The sequence below is a fragment of the Homalodisca vitripennis genome, chromosome X, assembly GCF_021130785.1.
Source record: "Homalodisca vitripennis isolate AUS2020 chromosome X, UT_GWSS_2.1, whole genome shotgun sequence".
Classification (NCBI taxonomy): Eukaryota; Metazoa; Arthropoda; class Insecta; order Hemiptera; family Cicadellidae; genus Homalodisca; species Homalodisca vitripennis.
The window spans coordinates 139,187,646-139,203,259 of NC_060215.1; the positions used below are offsets into that span (position 1 = coordinate 139,187,646).

General features: G+C 33.6%; 1 protein-coding gene across 1 annotated transcript; it reads left to right on the plus strand.

The window, feature by feature from the left end:
• Positions 1-251: 251 nt before the first annotated feature.
• On the plus strand, positions 252-15,515 carry LOC124369910. The gene is made up of 6 exons (XM_046828083.1): positions 252-682; positions 5,496-5,726; positions 6,760-6,884; positions 11,299-11,602; positions 13,312-13,588; positions 14,897-15,515. Exons 1-6 carry the CDS (start codon positions 508-510, stop codon positions 15,051-15,053), a joined length of 1,269 nt encoding a protein of 422 aa, XP_046684039.1. The 5' UTR covers positions 252-507; the 3' UTR covers positions 15,054-15,515.
• Positions 15,516-15,614: the final 99 nt, after the last annotated feature.

The following is a 15,614-nucleotide window of genomic DNA, read 5'->3' on the forward strand; positions in this document are numbered from 1 at the left end:
CAAATTATCATGTTTTCAGCAATAATCTAGACTTCTATCTGGAGACTTTTTAAAGAACCGTACTCAAATAATAATCCGAACGCGCAATCAGGTAAAATTGCCTCTATGGTTCATTTAGCAAGTAGTAGTCACTTTCTTGACTATTCAGCTATTCTATTGTCAATGGGTTCGTAGTCCGACTTAACACAGAGTGCAGACAGCAGCTGTGTTGGTGACCAGAGACGTACACAGTGAGGGCTCTAGGGGTGCAATACATATATCTCTTTTAAGGTTCTAAAAATCACTCATTTTAAATCAAATCAAAGCGTACTCAGATGCTCTTAGTCATACATTGTTGATAAAGAAAACATTCAAATTTAATACATTTAAGTAATTATAAATAATGTTGTATACGAATTTATGGATTCCCTGAATTAACTAAGGCGTCCCTTCAGCCTTTTTCATGAATTTGTCCCCTGTACGAAAGAAAGGTGTATCTGAACTCCCCTCCCCCCCTGAACACAAATAATGGTTCTGGCACTGAGACGACAGAGGTCAAAGTCTACTGTCCCTAAGACAGTTCTGCTGGTTCAGCAGGAGGTACTCAGCATGCCAGTCAGCCAGTCCAACCTCACACCTGCTACGACCATGGGCGTCCTCCTCTTAGCTGTCATCCTTACTTCCCACCTGGGGTTAACTCAAGGTAACTGTTTTTACTTTTTTCCTCCTTCTCAGTGTTGGAAGAAATATTGTGATGTTTAAAAAATCCAATTTTTTATAGTGGGTTTAAAAATAGGTTTATAAAGAATGTATGCTCTTAGGTGTTTATGTATGAATATCGCACACGACCAAATGAATGGTCCTATTTTATAAACTTTAGCTAATAAATTAATCTTTTTATATATATATATATATATATATTTCTTGTGTTCATGTGTATGTGACTGAACTCCTCCTAAACGACAGGACCGATTTTGACGAAATTTTGAGTTTGTGTTGAAGGGGATTCGAGAATGGTTCAGATTCACAATTTGGTCCAATTTAAATAGTTTATTTAATTAATTTTTTAATTATAAATTGTTGTTGATGTTGGAGTGTTTTATATTGGATCCAACAGACTGCACTACAACACATAATACAAAGGGAACTGATACTTAACAGCTGTTAATACTTTCAGCTGAAGTTCATCAAAGAGGCAGAAACATTTGTTTACATTTAAAATTTAGAAAATTGTTATTGTAAAGTGCTTGATCAGTAGTGTAATGCAGATTGCATAGAAGATGTTATACGTTAAAAGAATATTAAACGCTGTTATAAAAACCACCTCATTGTACAAAGCTGTGAATGTTTGCACATCAGGTAATGGAATTTGATTAGATCTAAGGTAAATAAAAAGAGCCGAAAGAAGACGCTTTATGATTGAAATTGGTTTTCGTTGATACATTTTCTTCATCAGAGTACAAGGCAAACTCCACAATAATACTGGAAATATCGTAGACAGAAAATTAATTTTAACAGACAGAATTTGATTCTTTATAGTCTAATCAGTTCATTGAGATTGATCCATATAAATTAATTGTACTGAATAACTTATCAACACCTAGCAAAAACCACGAAAGATAGAGGTAGGAAATATGATATACACCTTCATAATGCGCCCAAGAGGCTCACGAAGGAACGCCTATCAATTATCTCAGGAATGTTTAGAATGTGATAGAAAAAGAATTTGTGAATATAGTGTACTGTTTTTCAACAGGAAATTGTGTGCGAAGCTGCGGGCAACTGCTAGTACATTTTAAAATTTTGATAAAGACGATTGTTAATTATTTTTTAAATTTGCGTTAAAACTGCTTTTACAATTGTGATTAAGTCTGTTTTAAGTCCAGTTTAGATTATTTATATCATATTAAATGCTTAAAAAAATTGGACAAAGTGCTTTTCTCTAAAAAATCTTCAATTAAAAGATACAAAAGATTTAGTTTTCATTTGCAAATTACATTGAAACCATAAACATTTATGACTTTTATGAAATTTAACACACAATTCTAAATTTTTCTAGGGATACCTTTCATATTTTAATTTTCTCAATTAATGTTTAAGATTTTTAAAACCTAATAAATTGTGATTTGCACCTAAACATTATGTTAGAGTGTAAATTATAAAATATTATGTTTAGTATGATAAGGAAGGAGTTTTGTGCCATATTATAGCATTAAAATTATAGATTTACATCTCAGCTTATCATTTTTACTTTGTGAGAAAAGGTCTAAAGACGATAACTGGTAATTGCAGAAAGACTTACTCCTCAATATCATTGCTATACTATATTTAAGCAGTCACTGTTGTACATTATTAAACAATTACTATTTTACAAACAGCACATGATTTGTTAAATTATATTGAATTAAAATTACATAAATAGTATTGAGGAATAAACATATTCTTAAATTATCTTCAACTATCTGGATTTATAAATAGTACAATATTACTATTGTCTGTTTATATATCATCACAAAGTATAATGCCTTATCAATTAGGCATTTCCTTATCACTTTCTATAAATGGTCTGTCTTTTTCAGCTTGTTTATCAGCTTCATTATCAAGGCTGATATGTATAACTGATATCCATTTTACCTACTCATATAATTTTAAATCTATTGATTGGTACTGAAAAGTATTCTACTTTATTTGATAAACAGTAGTGCTTGATTTAAATTATGACTATTTGGTTCATAAAAAGAAATTGTTTCAATAATAAAAAGTAATAGCAGAATATTATAATTTTATTGTTTATAAAATGTTGTTTACATGATTGGTTTTAGTCTGAAAACTTGAGTTACAACTTGGATTATACATGTTATCACGTAGAAGTTTTCTAAATTTAAATTTGATTAAATAACAAATGTCCTAATGACTTCCAAATGATTAAAGTCAGTTTATATTAGATTCTTTTAGCTATTTACTCACAGTATGATGATGGTGAATGTATTCTTACAAGCAATTGTGACCAGCTGATTGATGTTCATCACATTGTTTACGTCTAGGGTGACCAAACGTCCCGGAAAACCGGGATTGTCCCGGTTTTTAATCATGTTATGCGATGTCCCGAAAAATGTTATCGGGACGCCCAAAAGTCCCGGAATAAATATTCTTTTCTGCAAGGCCGATCATTACCCTCCACATCAAGCTGTGTTGAGTAATGTATAATGTAATATTTAAACTTGTGAACTATACTATTTAGCTATTTTTACCATTACATACCTACCATGATATATATAGTCAATGTTATGTAATAATCATGATGTTGTCAATTATTGTAATATCTATTATATACTATCATTTGATAACAAGTTAAATTTTGAACACTGCTATATGAACATAGAGTCTTGGAAGTTCATGAAACATTGTTTTGTGTGAATCTAATTAATTAATTGTAATTAAAGACATAAACTATGAATCAAGTAGTTCTTATTAAGAATAATTCTTATCCAGGAAACAACTTACCAGTTGGCTAGTATGCGGCCTGGTGATGATGGGGAGGGAGGAAATGGTACATAATTCGAAGCCAAGGCCGTACCCGGGAGGGGTTCAGAAGGGTTAAAAGTCTTTCCCTACTTAAAATTAAAAGGTTATAGCTTTCAACGTTCAAATTCTTTGGTCAAGTGGTCAGATGTGATATGTTAATACAAAAACATTTAAATGACTTAAAAAAAACCTTTTACTTTTGTCAAAATTCTGGAGTCAACCCATAGTTTTTTGATGCTAAACTCCGGTTGATCAAGAGTTAAAAATCGGCCTAAAAAATGCGTCATTTTACACTTAAATTTTGAAAATTTTCCGGACTTGATGGGGGGTACTCCGTACCCCCCAGACCCCCTGGTGCTCAACCCCCCACTGGAGCTGTCCCGGTTTCTTCTGTGAATGATTTGGTCACCCTATTTACGTCTCTAGTTGCCACTATGTTTTGATTTTTGATTCACATTTAGTTCATTCCTTGTTTTCCTCACTAAGAATGTATAACGTTTCCTATATCTTATACATTTGTTCAAGCATTTAAATAAACTAATAATTTTTCAAACTATATAAAAACCAATAACGACAATACATTCTTTTTCATTGCAAGTTTATGGATGTAACGACGTATAGTAAGTTATATTGTAGTTGAATTTTCTGTGGAGTGTTACTGTTAAAGCTAAATCACGGCTAAAAATAATGTGCCAGCAAATTTTGTGCTAAAATTCTTAAAATGAACATTGAACTAAAACTATACGTATTACATACATACAGTTATATTGCAACTATATAAATAAATAAGTCACATATTATTTGAGTTTTCTTTTATCTCGAAAGTAGCTGTGTCAGTATTTGATTGAATAGCACCAGATCAGGATATTACAAAGTTATTACTGTCAGTCATATTATAAACTTAGCGAACTTACAAAGCTACATATTATACCTATGGTATTCCTTGCAACATTTTAAAAATTCAGTGGAAAGGTTAAGGTAAAACAGGTTGTAGACTTGAAACTTTTTATAGAAAATAAAACTAGCCCTATTCTATTAAAAACTAGAGTGATGTATATTGTGTAGGATGATGTATTTGTATGCAGACTGGGATGCTGTGAAACGAACAAGATGGATTTTCAATTACAATTTCGTCTTTATTGCCTGTTAGTTTTTTGTTGTTATTGGCTCATAATAGTAATTAGAATAATTAAATAAAAAAGATAGCCTAACACCTCTGTCATAAACCATTCAATACTGTCTGTTAGCTTCCCTTTAAAATTAAAAATATTAACATCTAGGTGTCTTGAAGTATGATGCCATGCTGAAGATATTTCTCTTCTTAAATGTAAACATAACTTGCATTCGGAAATATCTAACATTGTAGGTTTTGAGACTTATAATGTCAAAGTATTATTAAATATAATTGAAAAGTTATTTTTCAATTATAATTCTTAGGAGGGTTCACTTCCGGCTTACTGAACCTATACTGGATACAGAAAAACCGATGTGTTACTTAAATCAATAGATAACCAAGAGCGGCACATCACTAACTGCAAATGTTGAGTGAGATATTGGGGTATAAGGATAGATCGATAGGTGTAGTCTGCTGTGGGAGATGACTGTTGGAGTTGGTGGGGCTCCCTAAGTGTTAAGGGGGCAGTTGCAAGGCTAAATATAAGGGCCCTGCCCGCTTTGACTGGAGAGGCTGGTACAGAGCTGGTCTCCCCTTTTTCAAAGGTGACATGACTGAGATACAATGCCTGCTATTCTTCCTCATGTGTATTGACAAGAGGTGGCTCCTACCCCTCCTTACCGATCCTGAATATCCTGTCACTCTGGGAGTAAGCGAAAAGGTCCTTTTAGAATTAAGTGCAATGAGGGAATTTTCAGCTTCTTCTCCTAAGAGAAAAAAATGAATAGTTACAGAATTGATCAGGGTATAAAATTTGAGGTAATTGCTTTATGGATACAAATAAATTAAATTATTAAGAGTTAAATTATGGTTGCAGGCAAGGTAACTCTCCCTTTCTACATGTTCCTGCAACAGACCAAACCTTTCGAAGTGGAAATGAACAGGGAAGATGGAGCTGAGGGGAGTCTGCCCGCCATAGACTCTGTTCCACTGGTTATGAAGTTTCTATTCGAGGCAGCGGAGAGAGTCTCCAACCGTGAGGTCCTGCCGGAAGGCGGGGACTTCCAGTCCTTAGCGCGCTCCTTCAAACCCATCAACATCCAAGAGAGTAAGCCTTTTAGGAAATCTTTAAATAACTGTAGGCGTATATAAGTGCAGTAAAAGTTCCATGAAAGACTTTCATTCTTTTTTTATAACCACTGAGAATGTTCATCCAACAGAACCTGCTATTAAAAAAAAGTAAACGATTTTCTGTATCACCATTTTGTGAAGCCCTCTCTGACACTTAACCTGGGAACCAACTGCTTAAAGGTGACATCTGAACCACTACCACTGGTCGGGCAGGCAAGCTGCTTGCAAGGACAGGATCGCTCATTGGGCATCCATCCAAGCAGCAGCCACGCTCGACCTCTAAGCACGGTGGAGTAAACCAAGTTTTCTACACTAACGTAGCTATGGTGGGAAGGGTTGATGTGAATGTTCTGGAATCTGACTCATTAGGTACACAATTGAGTTTACACACAATGTTTTTGACACAATCTTTGCATCTCAGATTCCAGATGCTGCATTAAGAGGAAGGTTAACTGGAGCTAATTTAATATTCACATTGAATCAACCCTCCCCACCATAGCTATGTTATGTGTGACCGGAGTGTTGTTCACACACTTGGAGAGCATGAAAGGTGGTTGTTGTGTTTGTTGACACTCAGATTGCGTGTGTTTAATGTGATGCACACTGTGGAAGTGACCAGGTATTGAGATAACTCATCACTGAGGATGGCTCTGACATAAAGTACAATGTCAAGGTCATTACCAGTTTCTACTTGTAAGGCACAATGTGGAAAGTTGGTTATCTTGATTAGTAGGGGAATTAATACTAAGGTTATCTTAGGCAAGCTCATGAACTATAGTACAAGAGATAACATTACAAGGGCTTGAGGTGTTGCTAAGGGTCATATAGAGGTGGTTGAATGGGAAGGCAAATTATTTTTGTTCGGCATGGTTGACAATTTATGATTGTAATACCATTAGTTCCCTTTATACTAATAGTCCTTTTGCAATAATTATTAATTGCAAGCTAATACAAATACTAGTGATAAATGAGTGTGATTATACTGTAGAAACTTATCACTATTGTTGCAGCTGGCCTCCAGAGGGTGGAGTTGGAGTTCCCTCCGCTATCCAACGGAGAACTGATGCCAGGAAGTGAGGCCTGGCTCGTGTTCCAATCCCGACAATCTCACATACTTGGTTACAACTGCACCCAGGTGAATATTTCCTTTATTTCTTACTTAACCTCAGTTCTGTAGGTCACAAAGAAAAACTTTCTCAAGAAAAAACCTTTATTTTCCCAAAATATTAAATAATACTCACGAGCTTATAAAGTTGGTGTAGGTGCTTACAGTTATTAAGAACCCTTCATAAAACCATGTCATTGTTTGCCTGTATTGTTCTGCCATGTCCATTTGTATGATAACTCTTGATGGAAAGGTCCTTGAGACTTGAAACTTTGAACAGACAATAGACAAACTTCTTCTCTTTGAGAACAGTGATTGCGTCAACAGTTTTACATAAAACAAAAAGTTTGGTTAAAAATGTTCAATATAACTTGTCTTGATTAAAATGTATGTAAAGTTAAAACCAAGTGAGATTAGTCTGCTGTTCTTCCAGTTGATGAATTCTTCTAAGGTGTAGAAGGTGTACAACAGCAACCACTCCATGAGATGCTTGTTGAAGGTTTTGTCTTCACGGATTCTTTTTAACTGTTCAGGTAGGAGGTTTAACAGCTTGGTCCCTGCATAGCACGGTTTCTTCTCGGTGAATCGGCATGGCAAAGTTTGTGTTGTTCCTAGTGCTGTATTGGTGAGCATCTCCTAGTCTCTGGTGATTCCTGTCTGCACTTCAAGAATGTAAAGTGATGTGACAGTCAGTATTAAGTTCTTGGAACGCACTTCGACAAGAATCATTGGTTTAGGCCTATTCAAGTTCTCACTGCTTTCTTCTGCAATACCAAAACTCGGCTTACATTCCTGTCACAGGAGTTTCCCCACACTATAAGTCTATGTTGAATATGGGAGTCAAATAGCGAGTGGTATGCTACTTTTGCTGTTTGAAGATCACAGGAGTTTTTTTATTCTTTTGAGTGAATAGAGGCTGCTATTTAATTTTCCACAAAGATTGTCTACATGTGATGCCCAAGTGAGTTTGCTGTCAGTTATAACTCCAAGGTATTTTGCTTCACTTTCTAGTTCAGTATCTGGTAGCCCTGGCAAGCCAGTTGTTCAACTTCCGAAATTTACTTGTTGAGTTTTTCCTCATTAAGTATAGAAGTTCCTTTGGTCCAAGAAAGAACCCTATTGGTTTTCGGACCAAATTGTTAAATAGCAGTAAAGTTAAAAGTAACTTCCTAAACAAATCTGTGAATAAGTTGCACTCTGATGGGGCATATGATATTTTGTTGTATTGGTTTATTGTATGTTCCTATCTAAAAATTAAGAAATTCAATACTTTATATCTTTGGTTGGAATTGACTCTACATGTTCATACAAGGGATATCTGGACTTGCATAATCAAAAAAGACTGTATCAACAGTAGTCCTAAACTTACTCAGCTTCCCTGCTGGCTCTTGGTTAACCCGGGATTACTCGCGCCCGTAAAACTCCCGCGATCGCTCGCGCCGTTAGGGCGCTCCTAACATTTGACATTCTTCTACAAATTGATGTATATGTTGTATATACACATAGTATAGGAAATAAATAAATTGTTAACACATCCCAAATCACACATTAACATGTTTTATTTTAATTTTTAACTTATTTGTTTATAAAAAATGCATTTATGAACAAAATTTCCAAACTTTTACTTTTTCCAAATCACCTTATTTTAAACAATATAGAATATAACAATTTAGTATAATATAGAAATAATGTAGAATTAATAATTGTTAACACATCTCAAATCACACATTAACATGTTTTATTTTAATTTTTAACTTATTTGTTTATAAAAAATGCATTTATGAACAAAATTTCCAAACTTTTACTTTTTCCCAAATCACCTTATTTTAAACAATATAGAATATAACAATTTAGTATAATATAGAAATAATGTAGAATTAATAATTGTTAACACATCTCAAATCACACATTAACATGTTTTATTTTAATTTTTAACTTATTTGTTTATAAAAAAATGCATTTATGAACAAAAATTTCCAAACTTTTACTTTTTCCAAATCACCTTATTTTAAACAATATAGAATATAAAAATTGAACATATTGAGCCATATTGAACAAAACACATCCACGCGTCAGAAACACAATCACCACACGGACAGTTCCGCGATCACTCGCGCCGTTAGATCTGGGCTAACACTAGCGGAGCACGCTCCTTCCCCCCTCCACTGCTACCATCCCAACACACTAAAATTCCCCAACTACTGTGGTGGTTTGTTAGGCTACTAAACGAAACCATTATTCAACGCTCAGTCACATATATTCATAATTAAAAAAAATTTCTTCAGAGGAACTAAAAATGTTAGATTCAATCTAATAGCGCGAGTAATCCCGGGTTAATGCTTAAATAATTGTAAAAGTTCTTAATTTAGGATCCATTACAAGTTAATTGAACTGAACAGTTCTCACATCAAAACCGGACTGAATTCCTTAATTTTAATTAATAAGTAATTTTCCTCTTCACCTTGGAACTCAACCACTTATCCCTGGAACTTTACACTGGAACTCATCCCTCACAGTAAATTATATTTTATATTCTTTAAATCATTTGGCCAACCTGTATTCTAAACTAAGAATGTCCTGTAATTAACTATGGAAGTCTTGAAAATCGACTTGATCAGTTTTAGAATCATACTTTTTGTGCTCACTCATTTTTCGTGAAGTGCCTATCTTTCTTGGCCTGGGATTCTTGGCTATAGTGTTGTTCTCTTATCAATGATTAGATCAACTTTTATTGTATTGTCACCCACTGAAGGGGAATATATGGAAGTAGTGTAAACATTAATAAATCATTCAAAACAACTTTATTCATAAGGCAGACAATATGAACAGTATGGCATTATTTACTAAAATAGTATATCTAAAGCTAAAACAAGTTTTTCATGTTAATTAACAGACCTAAAATATAATTACCTTACTCTCCCAAAAACTCACCTTTATTGTATAACGGTTTATTACTTATAAATATCTCAATATCTTTCTTCAAAGCATTCATGTCAGGTATTTCTTTAATACTGTCAGGTAAGTGGTTGAAAAATTATATTCCTAAAAATGTCTATCATGCGCAAGATACCTTTTATAGTTGTCAATTGGTGATAAAAATTTAATTTTAATATTTTTTTCCAAACTTTGACTTAATATGTATGAGAAATTGGAATACAAATAAACTCTATACTGTTGAAATTACTGTCTCCTTAAAATGCTGCTTAACGGTTTTATTTTTATCCAATTTCAACATTATACACATTGTCTCCCATTGTAATATCAATATACTGTTCAAATTCTTTTTCGATGTGCACCCATAAAGGAATAATCCGAAAGTGATATGAGACTCAAGTAAAGCATAATATACTATGCTTTTGGTTTTTACACTTCTGAATTTAGGCATTTGTCTCAATGCAGGCATAAGTGAAGATATAATTTATTTTTTTACAAACAGAATTTGTGTGACAGTCCCAACTAAATTGAAAATCTTCATTAAAACCTAGAAATTTTACAAAACATTTTTTAAACATTATTTTTTAAACATAGTGGATAAAAACATCAGTATTTTCCTTAGATTTTTGTTTTGTCAAATTCAAATCAAGCGTACAGTATGTACTGCATGTATTGTCTGTATTGTATTATGTCTATAAAGAATAACGAATCATCCTTATTTTATAGACTGAAGAGATAATATAGTGTAATAATGAATAATTGCATGGGTTGGGATTTTAAAATTTATTAGATACATTATTTGAAAAATCTTTCTGCATTTCACTTACACTGTAATAAGCTTTTTCTATTAGGAGGTTTTTAATACTACTATTTTGAAAATTATTATTTTTAAGCTCTTTTAGGGATTAAGATAAACAATTATATAAGCGGATTCCCATATATAGTGGACTTTTTTCAAATAAGTTTTATGAAATGGAAAGGCCAGAAGATCTTAGTGTCTACTATTATGATTATATTGATTTTTGTATTGTTCAAAGGTGTTTGGATTTTTATAGACTAAGTTCAACAATTCAAAAATATATAAACCTGGTAGTGTGAGGATTTTAGATTTTTTAAATAGCGGTTGGCAGTTCTCTCTAAAGTTTGCTCCAGCCATTGCTCTCAGAACAGCTTTTCGGGCTGTCAATACTTTTTCAAAATCAGGAGATGAACCCCAGAGTACAATACCATATTTTGATTGTACGTAGGCATAGTATACAATTTTACAAGTAGAAATATATACTAAATCTACTAATATTTTCATTGAAAAGCAAAAAGAGCTTAGTTTGTTTACTAGATAATTAACATGAAATTTCCAGTTTAAATTTTTATCAATTTTCAGTCCTAAAAATGTATGTGAATCAACTAGGTTTAATCTGTTACATTTCAAGACACTGTTATGGTTTTAAAATGCATTAAATTTGTTTTAGTTTTGTAAATGAGAACTTACCATAATTGGTTTTGTCACCAGGAATTGTCAGTGTACGAGAGCGATAAGACAGGGTCCCAGCCTGTGGTGACTGTACCCCTCAACTACCAGACCTCTGACCCTCTCCTGGTGGTCAACATCACAGAGTCCATCCGCCAGAGGCCCCAGTCACCCACTTACTCTGTGCTGATCACGGACAGCACCTCGTACAACCATGACCAGGACCCTAAATTACTCAGCTTCACAAATTACATTGACTGCAGTCTCACGAGGGTCTGTGAAGTGCTGGAGCTGCACGACCCTCAGGCCACCCCTGTCCTGCTTCTCCTCTCTCCGGAATTTGCCAGTAAGCAGCTAAACTCGGGCATTAAACAATTAACTTTAAAATCTGCCTTCTACATAAAATATTTATATATTCCCTTTTTTTATCCTACACGTACGATACATATTGAGAAGAAGTATTATGATGGTCTAAAGAACCAATTTTGATTTTTCAGTACAATTTTTTCTAATAACTCAGATTTCAAAAAGTCATTTTTACAAAAATGTCCAAGTGAAACAGATTTCTTTGCAACAAACAAATAGATAAATTTCTACAAAATTTGCCTAAATCATAGCTGACCAAATATTTTTTTTAATTTTAGAGCCGGTTCAATGTGAATATTCAGTTAAGCTCCACTTCACCTTCCGTATAGTGCAGCGTCAAAAACCTAACGCTAGTACAGAGTGACTCCTGGAATCTGGAGTCCACGTCTTCGTTCTCAACTTTCATGGCAATTTATTTATCTCTTCACAGAGGACTCCAGATTCCAGGAGTCAAGTCTGTGAAGCATCAAATTTCAGACGCTGCAAATGGAAAATGAAATGGACCTCAACTCAATATTCAAAATTGAATGTTTTTGGTCAGAGCAAGCAGTTTTTAAAAAAATAATTTTTTATTTTTATGTAATTTCGCTAATGTAAGTTACGCTTCTGACATGCTTAACTAAATTTTGATAGAAACCAGACAGATGTGTTATAACATTCAATATAAGTTATGAACCTCTCAAGAGAATCTCTTTATAATTACCTTAGACAATTTTTACCTCTAATTTTAATTTGGCAAGCTGATGAAAGGTCTGTTTCTTTTTAATGTATGAACATATCAAAGGAGTATACTCGTATATGGTATAAACCCCTCTTCTAAAATTTAGAAATGTATGTATATTTATTAACCATGAGTTTTTTCCTACAGTATATTTTTTATGTTGAACAACATTCTTAGAGTGTAGTCTTTGGTAATTGTAAAAAGTAGTAATAATTATTATTTACAATAATTGTTACACAAGTATTTACTGATGTCCTCCTTCAACCAACTGTCACTAAGAGATTCTGAATTCAACAACAGTTTTATCATCAGTATAATATAATATTTTAGAAGTAATACTAAATTTGTTATCATGATTTTAGTACATGAAGTGTATATACTTCAGTGTAGTTTTAACTGTGAGAATATGTATATCTTTAGTATATCTCTACCTTTATAGGTTTGAGAGTTGAAATAAAATAAGACAAGTAATTAAAAAAGAAATGGTTTTATTTTGTTTGTTTTATCTTTGACTTTATATAAGCATGTGATTAAAAATGCAAGTTACTTACAATGATAACGTAAACTTTTTGTCTTAATTTACATTTTATTTCGTAATTATTTTACACAATATTTTCAATATTCGAGTGGGATCGCTACCCAAGTGTACTAGAAAAGTGTATCAAGATAAAAATTAAATGAAATGAAAAACATCTTTAATAAAGATGTGTGATTACGGATATCAAGCCCTCTCTACCACTCGACCTCGAAAAATTAATTTATAGATTATGAAGAATTACCCATCATGAGTAAACAACTATGGCCATGAAAATTTACACATTATTGCTATAACTTCACAAAAAATAGGTATTTAATATTAAATGATAACAATTTCCCAGAAAACTACTAGAAAACTGTACGTTTATTCCTTCACATAGGTCTAAAACCAAATCAGCTACTAAGTTAAACTTTCCCATTCTGTGTTGCAGCCAACAACCTACTGGAGTCTGCCGGTGGGAGCAGGAATGGGAATAGGATCCGCCGCAATGCAGACGAGAGAGAGAAGAGAAAGCCGGAGCAAAGCCTCAGAGATGAAAAAAACAGTTGCCAACTGATGAGGTGGGAGGTGAATGTGGAGCAGCTCGGCTGGGATTGGCTCATCTATCCAGAGCGTATCCCTCTCAACTTGTGTGTGGGCAAGTGCCCTATCCTGCTGGATAGAGTCTACAATGCCACCAGTCATGCCGTAGCCAGAGGGCTCTACAGGTACTCCTGTCGTTTTAGTTCACATCTAGTTTCAGCACAACACAGCAATCTGAGTAATAGTGCTTGTAGAAGTCAAGCTGACTAATCTGTGTTTTAGATTATCAATACACAGTATAAATCAAAGTCGCTTTTTGCGTTGGTCTGTTTGTGCATTGATATTTTCTAAACTACTCACACGGATTGTTATACGGTTTTAACTGTCACCTTCGTTAGAACAAGCGTAGGTTTCTTGGTATAATACATCAATATTTTAATCATACAAAGTAAAGAAAAGTTTGCATAATGCAAAAATTGGTATTTTTGAGAATTTGGTAAAATAATTATAATATTTACGGAATGTAATTTAAAACAGCTGTTGGTACTTTTCGTTCCAAAGAGGCAGAAACATTTATTGACATTTAAATTTTGGAATATATTAAATATACAATGCTTTATCATTTGTGTAATGCATATTGCAAAGGCAATCCCACCCACTCCAACAGCCATCTTTGGCAGTAATCTATACCTATGAACCAGTCCTTTTTAGCCCTTATTATCTCGACATTTGTGGTTACTTCTGGGCACCCATTGGGTTGCCAGCGACACTGCTGTACCAAGTATAGGGTCTACTGCCAGGTATAAACCAACTAGAAGTGAACCCTCCTAGGGCCAAATTACCCTTCCTATCAAATAGTAATAACAAAATTTTAATATAGAGATAACAGCACATGTGGATACAAAGATGAACTTCAAAAAATTGGCCATTTAGAAATCATATGAGTTGCAAAGAGATTAACTAATATTTCGTTCACCAAAATGTATCAGATGGAAATACCTTTCATATTAAGCCAGTGTTTAAACTAGGGCTTGGTTTTGAGGGAGATGGATCTGATTAAAGAACACATAAAAATGGGGGTTTTATGGAATAAATCTGAGTAAATATACATTTGAATAGGCCTGATTCTAAGTAGAACATTTAAATGCTGTGTTCAATAGTTGGATTCCTGTTATACAAATAGTTTTAGGACTCTTGATTGGGTTCTATATCTTCATCCCCTCGTCATAGTTAAGTCACTGCATTAATCACAAAACAATCTAGCTTTGTTTACATCTAAACAAATCAGAAGCAATCATAACTAGACATTTTCAAATGATAATTCAATAGACCTGTCACATAGTCAGATAAGTAGAGGTCATTCCTTGTAGTGGAAACACAATTATTCAATTCTCAGAGTGATTCAGTATTCTCAGGTAACTTAAACTACTATTCACTTAATAGTAACTTAAACTACTGAAAATAGTGCTGATGAGTTGTCCTGTGTGCAATAGGCTAGTGCTGGGGCAAGAGTCCAAACCAGAGAACCAACCACCCTGCTGCGTGCCTGTCAAGTACCGTCGGTTTTCCATGCTCATCGAGAAGTTACCAGGAATCATCTCCTTGGAAACCAGTTCTGACCTCTCTGCCATCCAATGTGGCTGCCGATGAACTTATTATCTGGCTGGCTCCGGTCTCTGTCCTACCGTTATACCAAGTATAATTTTTGAAAAACATTTACTGTAAAAACCATCTTTTACAGTTATCATCGCTCGTGTTTATTTCAGAATTTTGCAATCCAGTCCGTCCCACTAGTTGTGCTGTAGAGAGATGAATGTACATAGTTACTGTACCTCAGGAATAAGTTATTTCAACACTTTTATTTTTTAAATGCTTGAAATCTTTGTAACTAGTTATATTTTGTTCCGATGATGATAGTAACATGTAACAAGGACTAATTGCAAGGAAAACTATGAATGATTACTTTCAACTTTACAATGTTTTTGCAACTGGAATGAAAATAGTTTTGTATTCAAGGAATAAATATTATCCTGAGTTAATAATTTGAATTAACTTATCAGTTGATTTACCTTGTATATAATTAAACCTGTAATAAAAAAAGGTTAAACTAAATACTTTGTGAAGCTATTATACCACACCTTAATCTATCCCCATGCTTGTATGTCGTTCTTTAAACAATTTAGATATGTTTATTCGACAGTCATTGTACGC